This window comes from Talpa occidentalis, unplaced genomic scaffold, assembly GCF_014898055.3.
Source record: "Talpa occidentalis isolate TD23 unplaced genomic scaffold, MPIMG_talOcc4v2.1 talOcc4.17, whole genome shotgun sequence".
Taxonomy (NCBI): Eukaryota; Metazoa; Chordata; class Mammalia; order Eulipotyphla; family Talpidae; genus Talpa; species Talpa occidentalis.
Genome location: NW_023601754.1, coordinates 43,574,813 through 43,595,350, shown reverse-complemented (window position 1 = coordinate 43,595,350; position 20,538 = coordinate 43,574,813). Strand labels below are relative to the sequence as shown.

Below are 20,538 nucleotides of genomic sequence, written 5' to 3'. Positions count from 1 at the left end.
GATAGTAACAATAATAGCCAACATTGATTGGAAGCCAGCCAGACAAAGGTGCCAAGTACCTCACACACAGGGACTCACGGGATCATCACAACACCTATCATTATTATTGTTGTTGTAGTTGTTATTTCCATTTTATACAAGATAAGGGAACAGGCCTGGAGAAGTGAAGTACCTTAACCTAGGCCTCACATGGTGAAATGTTCTAATCTAACTTGAGAAGCTCAGGCCCAAATCTGTTTGCTTCTCATCTTGCAGAGTTAGAAAATTTCCCTTCTCCCTTCCCTGCCCCCACTCCTTCCCTGTCCTCCCTGGGGGCCAGAACTAAGCCCAGGCACTTCTAGAAACCCAACTGTTCTCCCAGAAAACAGACAGGAGTCAGATGCAGCGCAAAAGCAAAAAGATTTTTTATTTAAGAAGCTCAAGGGGCTGGTGAGGGAGGGGAAGAGAGGGCGGCTCTGGGGATGACTCCTCTCCACTCACCCCTCCCAGTGCTGTTCTTAATGGATTTCAGTACCAGACAGCCAGGGTCAGGAAGGGGGGGTCTGGATCCCACAGCGTATGTTTGCTGGAACAGCAACGTCTGGAAGGAAGACACCAAGGATGAAACTAAAAGGTCCCAGCAGACTGCCATGCCCCACTGGGGACCCCAAAACCGTGAGCCATTCATATATGGGAAACTAGAGTTCTGGCCCTGAGGCTCCTCCTTCCCTCACACCCAGGAGTCCAGGACCCCAGCCCCTCCTCCAGCAGACCAGGAGACCCCTTCCCCAGCTGCTCACCTATCTGCTTAGGCTTAGGCAAGTTCAGGTTGTCCATGACCTTGATAAACTCTTCACAGCTGAGGGTGAGCCGAGGGTTCAGAGTCCGCTCCTCTTCCACAGTGGACACTGTGAGCCCTAGTGGCCGACAGAGGGAGAGCAACGTCAACCAGGACAGAATCTTGAGCCAGAACTACATTTCCCAAGAGGCCTCAAGGGCCCCGCTGGCTGGGGACTAACTGGCTCTTCCTAAAATGTTCTTGCCTGAGATTGCCGTTCCTCCTCCTCCACAAACACTGTGGGAAATATAGTTTCCCACCATCCCCTAAGCTCTCTAAGGAAGTCCCAGGAAAACCCACACCTGCTGGAAATCTAGGAGTCCTAGTTTATAGTTCCACATTTTATAAACCTAGATCAAAGAGTTGATCTTTTCCACCAGAGGAATTTCTGAGAATTATAGACTCCCATACCCATGAAGATTACAGCACTTTGTTGCTCCTTCTCAAATAAGTAATATTGAATGTAAGTCCCACACCTCCTCCAGGAAGCCCTCACCATGGTAATCATGAGCAGGGTAGATCAGACAGTCTCCTGGAAGCGTGAAGATCTTTTCGTGGACAGAGTGGTACAAGGTCTTGGCACAGCCTGGGGAGGGAAATCTCAGAGGTCAGTGGACCAAGAGTACTAGACAGGCCTTCCAAACCCCTCAGGAAAAGGGTGGGAGGATATAATCACTGTAATTAGCCCCTCCTCCTTCATTTCCTGCCAGTATCCCTCTGTCTAGATAGAGAAGAAAAGGGCAGGGCATTGTAGGCGGATGGAACATGTAGTGTATTGAGGGGTCATAAGAAATTCAGCATGGCTGTAAATAAGGTTGGGATGAGTCCCTGAAGCACCAGGAAGTTGCACGTCTCGCTCTGGGGATGCCAAGAAGAGGTAAGAAACTGAAGACGGGCCTCCCCTGGTGGCGCAGCGGTTGAGCGCTGGTCTGTGAAGCTGCACGCAGCACCGGTTCAATCCCCAGCCACTGGTGATGGTCCCACATGGCACACAGACCTCTCCTGCTGTGCCCGCTGCTCCCCTCAGCAGTGTATTTCGTCCGTCTGCCTATTCTGTTCCCCGCTCTGGCTCTGGTGAATTCTCTCACCCTCCCGCGCTTCTGACTATACCCAGTGCTTATATAAAATAAATAAATAAATCTTTAAAAAAAAAAAAAAGAAACTGAAGACATGAGGCTGAGAAGGCAATGGAGCTGTGGTTTGGACAAGAAACCCTCACTTGTCATTTGGGGCAGGAGCAAACCTCTCTGGAATGTTCTTTCACCTTTCATTTCAGCCTAAAGTCTTCAATTTCATGGCTATGTTGGGAGTGGATAAAGGGGAGATTAGAAGCCTCAGAGACAAAAAGAGACCACGATACAGAGATAAGGAGAGAGGGAACAGGAAGCAAAAGGTGGGACGCCTGCGGACAAAGTTGCCCATGGTCAGCTCATGTGACTCTGTGTTTCCTCTCTCATCTAGCCTGGCCGCCTTCCCTCTAGGCTGCTAAATCTTCCCAATCTAGTGTCAACCCCATATTAACATACAAACTCAAAGGACAGATGAACCCTGAGATTCTGAAACTCAACTTTCGTCCTACAATAAAATCCCTGAATCTAACTGCCCAGCAGCTAACTCCTACAAATGTAACACTACCTTTGTAACATTACTTGGAACACTACACCCTCATCAGGGAAACCACAGAATCAAACTGGTGGCAGCTAAATCATACAATCTATGATTGTATTCCCTGGAGTAGGTAAACTACGGAATCCAACTCCACACGGCTCCCCCTGCCATGCCTCCAGCAGCTAAACCCTTTCTGGAGATCTTTAAATATTCACAAATCCTTTGATTCCCTTTCTTTCAAAATATGGCTAGAGGCCTCCCTGGTGGTGCAAGGGGTTAAGACGCAACCTATGAAGCTGTCTGCAGCCACCACAGCATGGGTTCGATCCCCAGCCAGCCAGGTAGCAACCCACATGGCGCAGCAGACGTCTCCTGACCCTCCTGCTGTTCCCCTCGGCAGTATGCTTGGTCAATCTGCCTGTTCTGTTCCCCACTCTGTCTCTAGTGGGTCCTCTCACCCCCCACACCTCTGGCCTGTACCCCATTCTTGTATGCAAAAATAAATCTTTTTTTAAAATGTGACTAAATTTTACCCCTGACCTACCTTAGAGATTCACATCTAACAAATAGGACATTGCAGAAATGACCACATTTGATTTCTGAGACAAGGTCAATAAAACAAAATGTCTGTCTCTCTGATCACTCCTCTGGAGGCATCCAGCTACCAAGTCATGAGGACACTCAGACAGGTCCCCCAGACGGGGCACGGCATCTTGTAAGCCCTGAGAGGGAGACACCTTGGAGGTGGACTCCCCAGCCCCATCAAGTCTTCAGATGATGGCAGTCCTGGCAGACGATTCGCTGACAGCCTTGAGAGAAACCCTAAACCAGAACCACCCAGCTAAGCAGCTGCCAGCGGCCTGACCCTTAGAAACCATGTAAGTTCGGGTAATGTGTTTCATAGCAATAGATAGCAAACACCTCCTGAATCGAACTAACCCCCAACAGCTCTCCCTCTGACTCTCTCCCCACTCTAGTAGCTAAATTCCTGAATCTAATCTGAACCCCTAAAAGTCTAACAGTCATTTGTTCATTCCTGCAATGGACTTGACCTGACACATTGGCACACACAGTTATGTTAAGATGTCATGCTGGGGAGAGGGGCCTGTGACCTTGCTGGAAGTCCGTCCGCCCACAGCCCCGGATGAGCAGGGCATCTCCAGTGAAGGCCATGCTGTGGTCATTCAGGACGAAGGTGACACAGCCAGAGGTGTGGCCGGGGCTGGCCCGGGTCTCCAAGGCCTGGTAGGGAGAGAGAACACAGTTACCAGTAAGCCAGTGGTTCGGCCGTCATAGTGAAAGTAGCCCCAGAAGCTCCCACCACAGGGTCTAGATAACTTTTTTCGGTAAAAAAAAAATTAGAGTCCCAGGCTCAAACCTCACACCAGAGGAAACTCCAAATGGATTAAAAGGAAGGAAACAAAACCATAAGCCAGGGCAACAACAAAAGTGGAAGTGAACGGCTAATCTCTAGTTAGGGAAGATCGTTTCAGTGTGACCCCGAAAGTCATAAACCATTAAGGAAAAGATCAATGTTTTCAATTTTTTTTTTTTACAATTCTTTTTTTCGTCTTCTTCTTTTTTAAGGGATTTATTTATTTATGCATACAAGAGCTGGGGTACAGGCCAGAGCTGCAGGGGCGGGTGTGTGTGTGTGTGTGTGTGTGTGTGTGTGTGTGAGAGAGAGAGGATTCACCAGAGACAGAGCGGGCACTAGAAGAGGTAGACTGACTGAAATACACTGCTGTGGCACAAGGGGTTAAGCACTGCACTATGAAGCAATCTGCAGCCTCTACAGCACAAGTTCGATCCCTGGCCGGCCAGGGAACAACCCACATAGCAAAGCAATGTTTTCACTTTAAATAAATGTGAAGTTTCTGAATGGCAACAACATCATAAAATTTAAAGGGAACAGACAAGTTGGAGACTATGTTTGTAACAAATAAACTAAGCAAGGTCACTATACTTAGTATACACAGCAATCTTGCAAATCAAAAAATAAGTACTTTTTCATTTTTTATCATGTGATACTTAACAGTCGTTAAAAATTATATCATTTAGGTAAAGTTTAATGATGTTCTACACAAATATTAGTGACATAAACTGATGTTCAATATCCAGTTAATGCAAAAAGCAGGTTACAAAGTAACTTGTACCCTATCATCTTTTGAAAAAAAAATTATTCCTTAATTCTAAATATATATTTTTTCTTTAAGCTTTTTCTACCTTATCTTCTTTTACGGTGAGTGTGTAATTTTATCATTAAAAATAAAGCACAAAAATCAGGATAAGGATCTAAACACTAAAAATTATAAAAAATTTAGAAAAACATCTATATATCTAAATGTCACCTTCTATATTTCCTTTTCATATATATATGTTTCCTTTCACATATATTTTCTTTTATACATATATATTGATACATACATACATATATACATATGTATAAAATCTTGAGGTAGGAAAGATTTTTCTAAACATAATGGGAAATTCACAGGCCATAAGAAAAAAAGCGACAGATATGATTTTCCAAACATGGAGGGTGGGGAGAAATGAGAGCTGAAAGGCAAAAAATAACTCAAAGACAATATTAGCAGCACATTTAAGAAAATATTATAAAATATAAATAGCCATAATATATAAACAGTTCCTAGGCATCAATAAGAACTCTCAAAAGAAAAATGGACAACAAGCCATATTTATATTTATGGAAGAGGAAACATAGTCAGAATGCATCTGAAAAGACATCTAATCTCCCTCAAAAATAAGGAAGGGAGGGGGAGACTTAAATTTTATTTTTTTATTTATTTATTTATTTATTTGTTTGTTTTGTTTATACATGCACTGGGTACAGTCAGAAGCGCAGGAGGGTGAGAGAATTCACCAGAGCCAGAGTGGGGAGCAGAGCAGGCAGAAGGACCGAAGTACACTGCTGAGGGGAGCAGCGGGCGGCAGGAGAGGTCTGCGCGCCATGTGGGACCCTCCTCCAGTGGCCCGGGGGAGCAGCCGGGGATCGAACCGGCGCTGCAGAGGCTGCGGGCAGCTTCGCAACCCAACGCTCAACCGCTGCGCCACCGGGGAGGCCCGGGAGACTTAAATTTTAAAACCCATATTTATCACCTACCACATTGCTAACTGTCAGAGTTGCTTAGGGTATCTGAGACAAAGCTTTCATTGCCTGGGATATATGTGGAACAATTCAGTGAAGTCATTTTAGAGGGAACTTTGCAGTGACCATAGACATCTAAAATGTGCATGTTTCTGACCCCTAAAAGTCACTTTAAAGACTCTGCCCCTGACACAGGTGCAAAAAATGCCCACGAGGGAGAATGCAAACTGGTCTGACCACTATGAAAAGCTGTGTGGAAGTTCCTAAAAATGGGGCCTCCCTGGTGGCAGCACTACGAAGCTACTGCAGCTCTAGTTCAATCTCCGGCCAGGGAGCTGACCCACATGGCACAGCAGACCTCTCCTGTCTCGCCCGCTGCTCCCCTTAGCAGTGTATTTCGGTAGATCTGCCTGTTCTGCTCCCTACTCTGTCTCTGATGAATCCTCTCACACACCCCCACTACCTCTGGCCTACACCCCAGTTCTTCTACACAAAAAATAAGTAAATTTTTTTTTAAAAATAAAAAAAAAGAAAGAGTAAACACCAATGGACTATGGTGGAGGATTATTAGGGGGAATGGTGTGATGACATATATTTGTAGATGGGTGAACTTACACTCTTAAAACATCTACAGTGTTGTAAACCAATGTTTAAGTGTGTGTGTGTGTGTGTGTGTGTGTGTGTGTGTGTGTGTGTAACAGTATTAAGATATCCTTTGCCTCTTTTCACTCTCATTCCCCCAGAAAGGGCCTGTGGAATTTCCACGAGCTCCGTGACCTGTGACAATGCCACTGTTCTGACGGCCAATGATGTACGTTTGCTGTTTTTCTTAGTCTGTTTTAACTTCTAATACAGTTAATATTGATCAACAGAACCCACACAAAAATTTTTTAGGGTCCTCCAGTGGGTTAAGGAGATCAAAAGAGATGTTTGGGAACCACTGATATAGAACATTGTATTCTTAGGCAAAGGCTTTAGGGGTGAAACATCTGCAATATGACTTTTGAATACTATCAGGAAAAAAAATTATACATAGAGGAAGAGAAATAAAGCAAATGTGGTTTAAAAATATGTCAACAACTAGTGAGCATTGGTTGAAGTGGATGGGAGTGTTAATTATACTACTATATCCATTTACTGTGGGTTTGACAAGATTAAAAACCAAAAGATGTGGCTGGAGGGCAGCTAACATCTTAACCTAATTCAGCCTCAACTGTTCCTGAAATTTGAGTGAACTCAGCTGCAGAATATTCTTCAAGGATGCTGAGGGGCCTGCCTAACCCCACATTCTTTCGGTAATATCATTCTCCCCTTCCACGATGCATCAAAGACGTGACACAGCTACACAACTGCTCTTTCACCTGTTTCCTGCAGCAGCGAAATCTGAAACTGCCTCTACTAGCTTGAAAACACACACACACGGGATTTGGACACGCAATGGGGCGTTTGCTGGGCAGTTCCAGCGGCCCGCACTGCCCCCTGGTGGCAAGCGAGCTCTCAGCGTCTTTTCCATTTGGCCCTCAAGCTTATAGTTTTGCTCTATTATTCAAGTCATAATCTTGTTATAAAATTATTATATAATTATATTATATCATTAGTACATCAACTGTTTCTATACCTCTAAACCTAAAAAGCCAACGTGTCATTTTCCATCGCAGTGAAATACCCTGAACTTTATCAACTAAACTTTTTGTGACAGAGAACAAGATTATTTGTTCTGTTTAGGGCACAGTGTACCGTTATCTACAACTTGAAGACACATCACAAAATAAGATGGGGTGCCTTCCTGGTGGCACAAGGGGTTAAGACGCAGTACTATGAAGCTATCTGCAGCCACTGCAACACGAGTTCGATCCCTGGACAGGGAGGTGACCCACATGGCGCAGCAGACCTCTCCTGTTTCCCCGCTGCTCCCCTCAGTAGTGCATTTCAGTAGACCTACCTGTTCTGCTCCGCACTCTATTTCTGGTGAATCCTCTCACCCCCCACCCCCCACATCTCTGGCCTGCACCCCAGCTCTTGTATGCATAAATAAATAAATCTTTTAAATAACAAAAACAAAATAAGATGGAGTGATAGCTAGATAGAAATGTGCACTGTAAATTTTTTTCAACATTTCTGTATGCTTGGAATTTTACATGAAATGTTGGGGGAGGAGCCTTACAGTATTTAATTACAAATAGCAGGAAGCACTGAAATCTTCTCATGGGTCACATGAGGATGACCTGTGATCTCTTAAAATATACTAATTCCTTAAACAAATTTACTTCAATAACAAATAATTTTTAAAACACACACATAACAGAATAAAACAGTTCCATCAGAACCTCTCAAGTGGGACCTGGGCAATCAGCATCTTGAGGAACACTCCCCCTAAACCAACGTATTTAATAGGCAAGACTAACTTCCTGAATCTGCCATTCCTCTGGAAGCTAAAATGTTCAATTCTCAATCACTGAGCATTAAAACAGAAGATTCATCCTATGATGAAACCATCTGAATTTGAACCACTCTGAGTATAAAATGTACAACAAGTTCAAAAAACCATCTGCCAGTTTCTACTGCATTAAAATAGATGCCAGTTCTATCACCCAGAAAGTCCACTCCTTTGGTATCAAGGGCAATGTCCACCTAGAGGTTTGTACAAGAATCTTCTGGCAGCATTCTCCAGTGTAGCCCAAAAGTGGTATTTGCCACAGAGGAGAATGTATAAACTGCTGTGTTACAGAGGTCAGCAAACTATGGCCAGTGCACCAAAACTGGCCCATTTGGTAAGGCCTGAGAGCTAAGAAGGGTTGGGGAAAAAAATCAAAATAAGAATGACAGGTGGTGACACATGGAAATTAAATGAAATTCCAACTTCAGTGGCTATGAAGTTTTAATGGAGCCAACCCACTTCTTGTATGCATTGTTTACAGACGTTTTCATGCCAACAAGAGAACTGAGAACTTGAGGTCTATAAAACTGAAACTAATCACTATTTTAGTCCTTTATAGAAAGTTTGCCAACCTCCCCCTCTCTTTCATTTTCCCCGGAAATGAGATTTCTACTGACTTCTTATTTTAATTTTTCAGCCTACTGAGTACTTTACTCGAGTAGACTATTTACAATCCTTACATAACATACATTTAAGATAACTATAAAGAACATTTAGGAACAGCTATCCACAACATCATGCAAGGTAAAGGAAGGAAACACGAAAGACCACACACTGTTAATGGTCCTGTTTCAAAATAAGGAAATAAATCAGAATGGTTAAGTAAATTAGACATGGCTAAACATTAGTTAAATCACTCAGGAGAATGATCTCTCGGCAGTGGTGTGAGTAGCCAGGAAAAGGGATGAGGAAGTTTTCTGGGGTGGTGGGAATGTTCTAGGTGAGTGGTGGTAATTCAGGTGTAAACATAAGTCAAAATTTACCAAGTTACAGAGTATAATGTGTGTACTTTTCTCAATATTACAATGTGATGTTACATATTAGTACATAATATGCTACAATTAAAATCTCAAAGGGGGGAGGGAAATAAGGAAGAAGGAAAAAACCTTTGCCATCTCCAAAGGTTTACAAAGAACTGTGATGAAAAATAAAAAAAAAAATACTGAGTAATTTAAGGTAATAACCATGTTGGACAGGATATAGAGGAACATGGAACCATCTATGCTGCTGGTGGGAATGTAAAATGGTGCAGCCATGTTGGACAACAATTAGTATATGATCCACCCATTCCACTCCTAGGTCTGTACCTAAGAAAAATGAAAACAGGGGCCACTCTGGTGGCACAGGGGTTTAAGACAGCACTACCAAGCTATCGCCAGCCAGTGCACCACGAGTTTGATCCCCAGCCAGCCAGAGAGCAACCCACATGGCGCAGCGGACCTCTCCTGCCTCGCCTGCTGCTCCCCTCAGCAGTGTATTTCAGTCAGTCTGCATGTTCTGCTTCCCACTGTCTCTGGTGAATCCTCTCACACCCCACACCTCTGGCTTACACCCCAGTTTTTGTATGCATAAATAAATAAATCTTTAACACAAAAAAAAAAAAAAGAAAAAAGAAAAAGAAAAATGAAAACAGACATCCACATAAAAATAATGTCCGGGCCTCCCTGGTGGCACAGGCGATTAACCTCAGCACTGTGAAGCTGTCCGCAGCCTCTGCAATGTGAGTTCGATCCTGGCCGGCTGCGGAGAAACCCACATGGCGTGGCAGACCTCTCCTGTCTCACCTGCTGCTCCCCTCAGCAGTGTATTTTGGTCAGTCTGCCTGTTCTGTTCCCCACTCTGTCTCTGGTGAATCCTCTCACCCTCCCGCACATCTGGCCTGTACCCCGGTTCTCATATGCATGAATAAATAAACCTTTAAAAAAATAATAATGTCTATGGATCATCTTTATTAATGATGACCAAAAATAGGAAACTCAGTGTCAATCAACTGACGAGTGAATAATTAAAATGTGGTCTGTCCATACAATAAAACATCATTCAGCAATAAAAAGAAATGAAACAGTGACATAGGCTGAAGGGGCTAAAGGGCGTGTGGGGAGGTCACCTGAGTGGCAGCTAAGGGGTGAGGGGTTTCTTTTCAGAGTGATAAAGATATTTTCTAAAACTAAAAAAAAAATAGTTAATATTCTAAAATTATGGTGAGAAAATACACAACTCTGAATACAGTAAAAGTCACGGAACTGTAGTAAGTGTGCAAGCTGATGGTTTGTGAATTATATCCATGGAAGCTAAATCCACTATAGGTTTCCCCTGCTATCCAAAAGGAGAACTTTCTTATTTTGGTGTGATTTGGTGGGTGATTTTTTGGGACTGGGAATGCTCTTATCATTAATTAATTAATTATTATTATTTTTTAAAGATTTATTTATTCATTTGTGCATAGAAGAACTGCGGTATAGGGCAGAGGTGCGGGGGGTGGGGGGTGGTGAGAGGATTCACCAGAGATGGAGTGGGGAGCAGAATAAGCAGGTTGACTGAAATACACTGGTAAGGGGAGCAGGTGGTGAATCAGGAGAGGTCTGCTATGCCATGTGGGCCAACTCCCCAGCGGGGAATCGAACTTGTGCCACAGTGGCTGCCCACAGCTTCATAGTGCTTAGACTTAACTCCCTGCCCCACCGGGGAGGCCCCCTATCATTAATTTATAAGGAAAAAAATTTGAGCAATCCCAACACAAAATCACCTACCAAATCATACTGAGCAGAAGTGTTCTATTCTCAGATAGCCGAGGAAAACGTATACAACTAAGTTCTTCAACAATTGTTTATCGAAAACATCACTCACTCAGAGGAGGAGGAAGAGGGGTCAGAGCCAGGGAGGGAGGAGCACAGGGACTATGGGGATGGTGCACGGGTGCATTGGTGAAGGAAACTCTGTGGGGACTACACCTGAGGGGGTGGGGGGAAGCAAATATTGTTTAAAAATGGACAACGATGTAAAATTTTTTTTAATTAATATAAAAAATTAATTATTAAAAAAATTTTAAAAAGAAAACATTACTCACTCAATTTAACAAGGGGTTTATTTGACACAAAACCTCAGTCATTTCTAATTCCGCTAAAGCTTCTCAATCCAAAAAATGCTTGCAGTCTCTGATACCATGAACAATGTACATAAATATACAACACCTTTTTTTACCTGCTTCCAGAAAAAGACTTAAAATAAAGAGCACATAGGGCCTCCCCGGTGGCACAGCGGTTGAGCGTTGGGTTGCAAAGCTACCTGCAGACTCTGCAGCGCCAGTTCAATCCCCGGCCACTGGGCGAGGGTCCCACATGATGCGCAGACCGCTCCTGCTGCCCACTGCTCCCCTCAGCAGTGTACTTTGTTACTCTGCTTTGTTACTCTGCCTAGTCTACTCTCCACTCCGGCTCTGGTGAATTCTCTCATCGTCCCGCGCCTCTGACTGTACCCAGTGCTTGTATAAATGAATAAATAAATAAATCTTTAAAAAAAAAAAAAAGAGCATATAACCACTGTAGCTAAATCCTCTGATTCCACACATAGCCCTCATTTACGCTAAACCCTATGACTCAGATGAACTGTTCTGGAGGCCAGGTCCTCACCATGTTACCTGACATTCTGTCCAAAGTCAGCCAAACTCTCCACCTTTAGCAACTCTGATCAGAAAAATGTGCTGAGAGGTGTTTCCCCTCCAAGGGCTGCCCCTGCCTGACCCCCATATTGCCGTGGGTAGAAATTCAGGCTGAAAACCTGTGGCAAAGAAGGAAGAGGCAGTGGGAACCCTCGGACCATTCTAGGGTGAGGCAATATTCAGGCTGGGGCTAGGATGAGGCAAACCTGGGTCTAATGCGCAATATTTAAAGAAGCACAAGCTCAGAGCGCCTGTGCTGGGCTTGGACCAACTCTTTAAATGCTGCACCAAGCCCCACTCCCCTCCTTTCCTGGGTTACCCTAGTCCCAACCAAAGGCAACAGGATGCTCCTTCCTCCAACATTGGGCTTTCAGCCCTGGCCTGGAATTCCAGCTCCCAATCAACTTTTACCAAAATGACAGGCCACAGGAGCTGCACCCAGGCCTCAGAAATCTCTACAACTGATGTTGACTTAAGAGGCTCTGGCCAGAGCCACACCCTCCAGACCTTTTACCCCTAGGCCCCAACTAGTGTAATCAGGAAGCCAGGTCTGAGGCCTCGCCCAAATGAGGTGCCCAGCCCTTCAGGCCCCCTATTGCTTTAAGTCCCAGAAGTTCCAGCCACTCCACCCTCACCCCCAACTTGGGACCCAGCATCCAACTCACAAAACGCCCAAAGCGGATGGAGTCTCCATCCTCAATGTGCAAGTCAGCCTGGGCTCCACTAAGGCGGGAGATGACAGACTGGCAGCCGGGTAGGAGAGACCGGAGCATCCCTGAGCCCGTAATGTGGTCGGCATGACAGTGGGTGTTCACTGGGAGAGAGAGGAGGGACAAGTCCAGGAGGGCACAGAGAGGACGCAGCTTCCCACCACCCAGTGCCCTCCTCCCTCAGGCCCAGGAGCTGAGCCCCCAAACTGACCAGCATACAGGAGCCGCAGTCCCAGGTCCTTGACCAACTGGACATCCCGCTGCACCATATCCAGAACAGGATCGATCAGAATGGCCTCTCGGGACTCCCGGTCACCCAGCAGGTAGGTGTAGGTGCAGCTCTTGGGTTCAAACATCTGCGAGGGGGGTGAGGGACTGGTGAGAGAGGAGAACCAAACTCCCTCAATGGGGAGTCCAGGCCTGCACCCCTTTCTCTTCTGAACGTCCACAAGCAGAAGCCCCAGCCCCTTCGCTTCCCGGGGTCAGGAATCGGGGGCCCAGGACCCAGAACCAGTGAGTCCCAAGTCAGGGGCCCCAGCACCCTCGCCAGTAAAGGAGCTCAGCTCCAGCCCAGGGCTCCCAGACCTCCTTCCTTAAAGGGTCCAAGAGCCCAGTCCCAAACCCCTTTCCGCTAGGATCCAGGCTTCGGAGTCCCGGGATCTCCCCAGTTTCAAGGACCCAGGAGTTGCGCCCGTCACTGCTCCCACGGGCCGGGAACCCCCTCCCTGGCCCACCTCGCACCTGCCGTAAGAGGACGGGGGCTCCGGAGCCGCTGCGCAGGCTGAGCTGCCGCCCGGCGACCTTGAGGACGGCTCCGGCCATCGCTCCCGCCGCGGGTCCGGCCGGCACTGAGGCGAGAGCCCGCCGAGCCGGGAGCCCGGCGCCGACCCGGCGGGGAGGAGCGGGGCGGGGCGGGGCGGGGGCGGGGCCGGCCTTAAAGGGGCCGCGGCCGCGCGGGAGCGCGGGATCCGCCGGGCGGGCTGGGGCCTAAGGCGGGGAGACGTCGGAGACCAGAGGCTGTGAAACCCCAGCAGAGAGAGCGGCGGCGCTCTGAGGTGGGAGACGGGCTGGGAGCAGCGGGCCAGGGATCATGTGAAGGGACAAATGGGTGGTGAGATAATCCTTGCTATGAAAAGATACTTGGTTCATGGTCACTAGTGGCCAGGAAAAGGGTCCCCACATTCTTGAGGGAGTGTTGGATGGCTGGGTGCCTGGTTCCCAGAACAACACCTGATCTCAGTTTTTTAAAAAAATTGTGCAAGTATTTTTACCTGGAATGGTTGCTTCTTCCCAGGAAGAAATCAGGTGTTTAAAAATAATCTTGTATAATAGCTTGCAAATTCAGATTGAGGATCATTTGGCTTCCGTTGGGATTCGAACCCCCAAAAATGGCCTTTGCTCATTTACACTGAGAACCTCGAGTTGCAAAATTGTATTGTCTGATCATAGGCTATTATAGAAAGTCTTCTTTTTGGAAGGACATCAGTAGTGAGAACAGAACATCTATTCTTGTCTGAAGGCTCTAAGTTACTTTGTTACAGAGAAGCAGCCTTTATTTCCAACTCAGGTGGACCACTTTCAAGGAGGTTATTTGCAACAACTATTGTACATTCTATATTCATCTTAAATCTGGAGTTTCCAAGGAACAGCCCTGGAGGGGATTATCAGACCAGGCCCCCCCCCCCCCTCCCCCCACAACCTCTTTGCATAGGCCCCCTTCGCCTTGAGCCCATCAAACTCTGCTTCATTTAAATTTTGTGTAAATCTTATATTTCAGAAGCAGCCTATAGCTCTCTCCCTGCTTTTTGGAAGATGGCCAGTGTTCCCTCTGCATCCCGCTGTCCTTACTACAGCAAATCAATAAAACCCAATTCTAGGGCCTCCCCGGTGGCGCAGCGGTTGAGCCCTGGGTTGCGAAGCTGCCCGCGGCCTCTGTGGCGCCGGTTCGATCCCCGGCTGCTCCCCGGCCACCGGAGGAGAGTCCCACATGGCGCACAGACCTCTCCTGCCGCCCGCTGCTCCCCTCAGCAGTGTACTTCGGTCCTTCTGCCTGCTCTGCTCCCCGCTCTGGCTCTGGTGAATTCTCTCACTCTCCCGCGCTTTTGACTGTACCCAGTGCATGTATAAACAAACAAATAAACAAAAATAAATAAATAAATAAAAATTCATGCCTCTTAAAAAAAAAAAACAATTCTAGTGTATTCCTGGTGCTTTTTAGGGGCAAGGGACTCAGAGAGCCACTCTGAGGCAAGGGAGATGCTCAGAGTCTTGAGAAAGACATTCAGCTATACCGGACAGACCCAGAGCGACTTGCAGGGGTACGTGGAGAGGGAGAAATTTGAAATGGTATTTTTGTCAAAAAAATTTTAGTCCCGAAGATACACTTGGCGATGGGAAGAGATGTTGGGACATTTTAGTAGGGAGAAATGGGCAGAAAGAAGCAGCTCATGTCAAGGAGGGAATTCTGCTCATTTATTCTGCACATCAAGGTCTCCTGCATGCCTGGCCCGAGCTGGGCAAACCCAAAACCCGCTTCCAGTCTGAGTGGTGGGGGAGAGGTACAGACATTGGGGCTAAAAGTGGGAGAGGGTACAGGGATGACTGAGATCTTAGGGGAGGGAGGCCTGGCACCAGGAACTCCAGCAAGGGGGTGGGTGACCGCCTGCCAAGGCACCGGCCTTGGTCACCGCCCCCTACAAGCCCCAGCTCCGGCCTCAATGCGGTGGGAGGGGCTAAGATCGTCTACTCCCCCAGTAGCAAAGGGCGCCGCAAATAACGTGCCTTATATTGAGCCGTGACCTCGCTCTGGATCCGGAGTCCTGCCCCGCCCTCCAGGAACAGAACAGGCTTTTTTGCAAACGCCTTGAGTGAGTCTGAAACGGTGGGTTTTTGCAACTGCCTGTGGAGACAGAACTCCGGTTCCCAGTGGGAAAGAAAGTGGACACAGGAAGGGAACGTGCATAGGTTCGGAGCTGTTTCGGGGACGTCTAAGTGAAGTTTCTCGGTGTTTGCTCCCACACGTGCTTGACTCCAGCCAGCCACCGTCGGCGCCGCCAGCCGCTTGTGCCCTTCACTTCGACCCAAAGCCTCGCGCTTGCTCACTCAGCTTGCTCACTCAGCTTCCCCATACTGGGCACCCACGCCCTCCTTCCCTTGGGTTGCCCCCACAGGAGCTCGGGTCGCGAATGTGCGTGCGTTCTGCCCCCTCTACTGCCCGGCGTGGGTGGAGGGAGTGGAAATAAGGCAGCGCCGAGCCGCTCTTGAGCGCTCGCTCCCCCGGCCCTCCGTGGCTCTGAGTTGCAGGACGCCCTCTCTGCTAGAAGGCCCCTCCCCGGGGCTGAATTGCCGAGATTTGGGTCTTATTTTGTTCGATCCTCCCATTCCCGATTTGGGTCCACTACAAGGAACCAGTGATTAAAGGAGATGAGAGCAGTAAGGGAGGATTCTCCAAGAGTTGGGGCTCAGAAAATCAGTTTGAAGGAATCTCAGGTTGAAAGTTTGAGAGCCCAGAGCGAAGACCACTTGGGCCCACTCAAATGTGATGTTTTGGAGAATCTTCCTGGCTGGCTTTGGAGAGCCCTCAGTGATCAGTTATAGGGCTGAGGAAATGACAGCAGGGTCAGGGAGGAGTGGTGACTTGTGGGGTTTTAGAGAGATCACTTGGGAAGATTACTAGAAACGGGCACCTAAGTAGCTCTGGGGAAGCCTTAGTTTGGAGCTCCAGGTAAGCTCTTGGAGTCCCTTAGGATGATGCATGGCAGTAATGTGGTATTTGGGGAATGTCCAGATACACTCACATATCAGGGTAGGAGAGATCCTGGCCTAGACTCAGGGCGCTGGCTGCTGCCTGGAGCCCACCAGCGCACCTGTCCCCTAGTTCTCTACCAGGGCCCACTGCAAAAGCCCAGCCCATTGGCTGTCCTGACTGTGTGACAAGACCTTCTCCTACCACACCAAGCTGGCAGTCCACCACATCATGCACAGTGGTGTTTGCCCCCACCTGTGGCCCCACCATCCAAAGCCCTTTAGCCACCATTCCAAGCCCTCAGCCCACCTCTGGACATGAGTGCCCCTACCCATGAGTACCCCAACTGCCCCAAATCCTTCTGTTACTCCTCCAAGCTGGAGGCCCACCACCACATATACCATGCCATTGACACCAGTCCCTATCCTTGCTCACACTGCTCCAAGGCTTTTACGTTAACCTCCAAACTGGCTGCCCATGGCCTATGTCATGATCCCCCCACTGTGCTGAGCAGCTAAGTCCCTGCCCAGCATCACTGCTCCAGTTATAGCCTTTGGCCAGAGGTGCCTCCTGAGGCAACCTTCACCAACACAGCTACCATCAGGCTAAGAGCCAGGGGCAGTGGGAGTGAGCCCTTGGCTTGGCTCACTGGCCCCTCTGCCACTGGCCCCAGTCAATAAATAGGTGGCATTTCTAAGCCAGGCTATATGGATGTGCCTCTCCCAGAGATGGGTGGCAGGGAAACTGGCTGCTCATGCTGGGTTTAAACTTAAAAGGGGGAGGAACTCTGCTCACCCATTTAGGGAAGGTGACTATGTCACCCACAGAGTAGCATGGCCCCCAAACCACATTGACTTGTGGTTTGAAAGTCTTGGCTCTGGTTTTTTCCCTACCTGTTCACATAGCAAAGGTTAAGTCCTCCAGCATCATCGTGGGTTGGTGAGGAGCATGGGGAAATAGGCTCTCTCCTTGGTGAAGTTTAAATTAGTGCCCCCATTTTGGCTGCTTGTAGCTATAGGAAATTTAAAATGCACACATTTGTGACAAGCCTACTTCTAGGAATTTATCCTGTGGATAAACTCAAGCCAGTGAAGAAAGCATAAGGATGTTCACTACAGAGTGATGGGAAACCACGCCAAGAGTCAAGCAGTAGGGGACCAGGTCCACCATGCAATGGAAGACGTACTAGTGGGGATGGGGTAGGGGGTGGAGGCAGCTCTAGCTGCACTGATGTGGGATGATTCCCAAGGTATACTAAATGATAAAAGCAGGAACCAAAGGGTGTCCTACTGATATTAAAAAATAAGTAAAGGTCAAACTTTGGAGTTAGCCCAGTACTTACAAGACACAGGCCCTGGGACAAGCACTGTCACATCTTTGGACTCAGGTGCCTTAGCTGTTAATTGGGAGCACTGGGCAGCCTTTCTAAGGGTACAGGTGTCCTCCGGGGCAGACGGTTCCCTCTTGGAGCCTGTTCTTCCAGCTCTAAAATAAGAATGTTCAGTCGAACATTAGATGGCTCTTCTACAGATTAAGCACATATTATGTGCTGGGTCCTACACAGAGCACTAGGAAATCAACAGTAAGAGAGATCTAGTCTAGTGAGGGAAGTAGACACTAATCAAGTGTCCAGCCAAAAAAATAAAGGCAAGTCCATTTTGAAGAACAAGCAGGGGAGCCTTGTCTCCCTTCTCCCTCCACACAGATACCAAGATTTATTACAAAGCTGTAGCAATGAAATCTGGAGTGTTGGCTTGGGAGTAGGCCAGGGCAAAAGAACTAAGAGCTCAGAAACAGCTGTGCTTGGAGGTCCTGACAGATGACAACCCTACCTATAGATAAAAGGTTGGCAATATTTTTCTGTGAAGGTGCAGATAGAATATATTTGTAGGTTGTGTAGGCCATATGGCACCTGCCACAACTACTCAGCTCACCACTGGAATGCAAAAGCAGCACAGTATGTTGGATGTGTTCCTGTAAAGCCTTATTTATAAAAATAGTAGCTGGGCAGGATTGTATCAGTTGGCTGTAGTTTGCCAACCCCCATTGTAATGAGTGGGAGAGTATAAATTAATCAGTAAATCAGTTGAAATGGAAAAAAATTAAATGGGGTCCTGTGGTAGACAGAATAATGGCCCCCAAAGATATCCATATCCGCATATCCACAACCTTTGAGTTTGTTAGTTTACATATGAAGGAAATTTATGGACACAAGGAGCCTGTTTTTTTGAGGTGGGGCGATTACCTTGATTATCCCAGTGGGTCCTGAATAAACAAAGGAGTCCTTACACGGGAAAGAAGGAAGCAGAAGAGTCAGAGAGGAACAGCACTAGAGATTGGAATGCGGGGCGGGGGAGGGGGGGGGGGCAATCATGGAATTCAGGCAGCTGGTAGAGGCTGGAAAAGGCAAGGAAATGATTCTCCCCAAGCCTCCAAAAGGAACCCAGCCCCACTGACACCTCGATTTGAGGCTGATTTTTGGACTACCGACCTTCAGAACGGTAAGAAAATAAATTTATATTGTTTAAAGCCACTTATCTTGTGCTCATTTGTTACCACAGTCAAAGCAAGTAACACAGGGGCCTCCCTGGAGGCACAAAGGGTTAAGTACTGCACTATGAAGCAATCCTGCAGCCTCTGCAGCATGAGTTCGATCCCTGGCCAGCCAGGGAGATACCCACATGGCACAGCAGACCTCTCCTGACTCACCCACTGCTCCCCTTAGCAGTGTACTTTGGTCAGTCTGCCTGTTCTGTTGCCCACTCTGTCTCTGGTGAATCCTCTCACCACCCCACACCTCTAGCCTGTACCCCAGTTCCAAATCTTATTTATGCATATAGGAACTGGGGTACAGGCCAGAGGTGTGGCGGGTGAGAGGATTCACCAGAGACAGCGGGGAACAGAACAGGCAGATTGACTGAAGTACACTGCTGAGGGGAGCAGTGGGCCAGTCAGGAGAGGTCCGCTGCGTCGTGTGGGTTGCTCCCTGGCCAGTGCGGGGAATCGAACTTGTGCTGCAGTGGCTGCGGAGCGCTTCATAGGTTGCGTCTTAACCCCTGCGGCACCAGGGAGGCCCTGCATAAATAATCTTTAAAAAAAAAAAAAACACACACACACACAAAATAGGAAAGGATGATAAATTTTACCACAAACAAGTCAAGTTATAACTACGCCATTACACAGGTTAGGAAAGGCCTTCCAGTGTTTGAACTGGAAACTGAGGGGGACAGAATTGGAGATGGTTTGTGGAAAGTACCCAGCATAGAGTGGAACCAAACAGGCATATGGAAATGGACTGCAGACTACTCAGCAGTCCTTGCGGGAGGGGGAGAAGTACCTCCTAACCAGGCTGGGCACCTCTATTCATGTTTACATACAAAGCTGTCCTGAAAGATTTCCCCCAGAGCAAGCCCACCCCCACCAAAGCTCAAAAGACACAAACATCTGAGAAGTATTGATTTGGTCCAAACTTACCTGGTACAGATAGCGAACCCACAACAGGAAAGATGGGACTAGTTGCAACAAATGAGGGGACAGTGCCAAGTTGGGGTGGGTCTGGGTCTAAGCTTATACTCTGATGTCCAGCAGCTGCTCGTAGCACAGGTTCTGCCTGAAGGCCTTTCTTCTCCTCTGCCTGGAATGGTTCCCCCAGACATCTTACTTCTCCCATGCCCCAGCAGAGGTAAGTCCTCTGAGCCTTCCCTGACTCTATCTAAACTCCCCACTCTGCCCCATCCCACTCACGACTTCGCCCTGCCTCATATGTACTCATTTGCAACTATGCTAAGTTGCAAAGGGAACACCTCTGTGTCACTGCCAGGGCATGTCACTGCCAGACTGCACCTCTCTCACTGACTCTCCTCCTCTTCCGCGAGTGTCATCCCCATGACCAGGCATTTGTGTTTTCACACACACGTTGGATGTAGTAGGCAGAATTATTATGGCCTCCCAAAGACACCCACATCCTAATCCCTGAATCCTATGAACACACTATGTAACATAGGAATCCTTTTTTTAAGATTTATTTTTATTCTTGCATACAAGAATGGGGTATAGGTCAGAGGTATTGGGGGTGTGTGTGAGATGATTCACCAGAGACAGAGTGGGGATCAGAACAGGCGGATCCACTGAAATACACTGCTGAGGGGAGCAGCGGGCGAGACAGGAGAGGTCTGCTGCGCCATGTGGGTCAACTCCCTGGCTGGAGATTGAACTCTGGCCGCAGTGGCTGGCGATAGCTTGATAGTGCTGAGACTTTAACCCCTGCGCCACCAGGGAGGCCTTGTAGCATAGGAATATTAAGGTAGCAGAACTATGGGTGCTAATCGGCTGACCTTAAAACAGGGGCATTATCTCAGATCATCCAGGTGGATTCAGTGTTATGACAAGGCTCTTGAAAGGTGCGAAAATGAGGGCCTCCCCTGGTGGCGCAGGTAGTTGAGCGCGGTGCTGTG

The 20,538-nt window shown here is 47.6% G+C and overlaps 1 protein-coding gene across 3 annotated transcripts; it reads right to left on the bottom strand.

Moving 5' to 3' along the window:
- Nucleotides 1-388: 388 nt before the first annotated feature.
- ETHE1 (ETHE1 persulfide dioxygenase) lies at nucleotides 389-13,176 on the bottom strand. Of its 3 annotated transcripts, none has more exons than XM_037516746.2 (7): nucleotides 13,081-13,176; nucleotides 12,551-12,695; nucleotides 12,295-12,443; nucleotides 3,538-3,667; nucleotides 1,314-1,403; nucleotides 780-896; nucleotides 389-580 (listed from the first exon to the last, which is right to left on the bottom strand). In XM_037516746.2, the coding sequence occupies exons 1-7, from the start codon at nucleotides 13,159-13,161 to the stop codon at nucleotides 528-530; spliced, it is 765 nt and encodes a 254-aa protein (XP_037372643.1). In that variant the 5' UTR covers nucleotides 13,162-13,176; the 3' UTR covers nucleotides 389-527. The 3 variants fall into 3 exon arrangements, with proteins under 3 accessions (XP_037372643.1, XP_037372644.1, XP_054553208.1); XM_037516747.2 differs by having other exon boundaries at nucleotides 12,551-12,714; nucleotides 13,081-13,103; XM_054697233.1 differs by lacking the exons at nucleotides 12,295-12,443; nucleotides 13,081-13,176 and having other exon boundaries at nucleotides 12,551-12,644.
- Nucleotides 13,177-20,538: the final 7,362 nt, after the last annotated feature.

Bases quoted from the DNA above. Each gene is read 5' to 3' on its own strand.
- ETHE1 (XM_037516746.2), bottom strand. From the start codon at position 13,161: ATGGCCGGAGCCGTCCTCAAGGTCGCCGGGCGGCAGCTCAGCCTGCGC. The intron at 3,668-12,294 runs GTGAGTTGGATG...TCTCCCTACCAG, and splicing joins CCATCCGCTTTGGGCGTTTT to GCCTTGGAGACCCGGGCCAG. The intron at 1,404-3,537 runs GTCACAGGCCCC...TTCCCTCCCCAG, and splicing joins GCGGACGGACTTCCAGCAAG to GCTGTGCCAAGACCTTGTAC.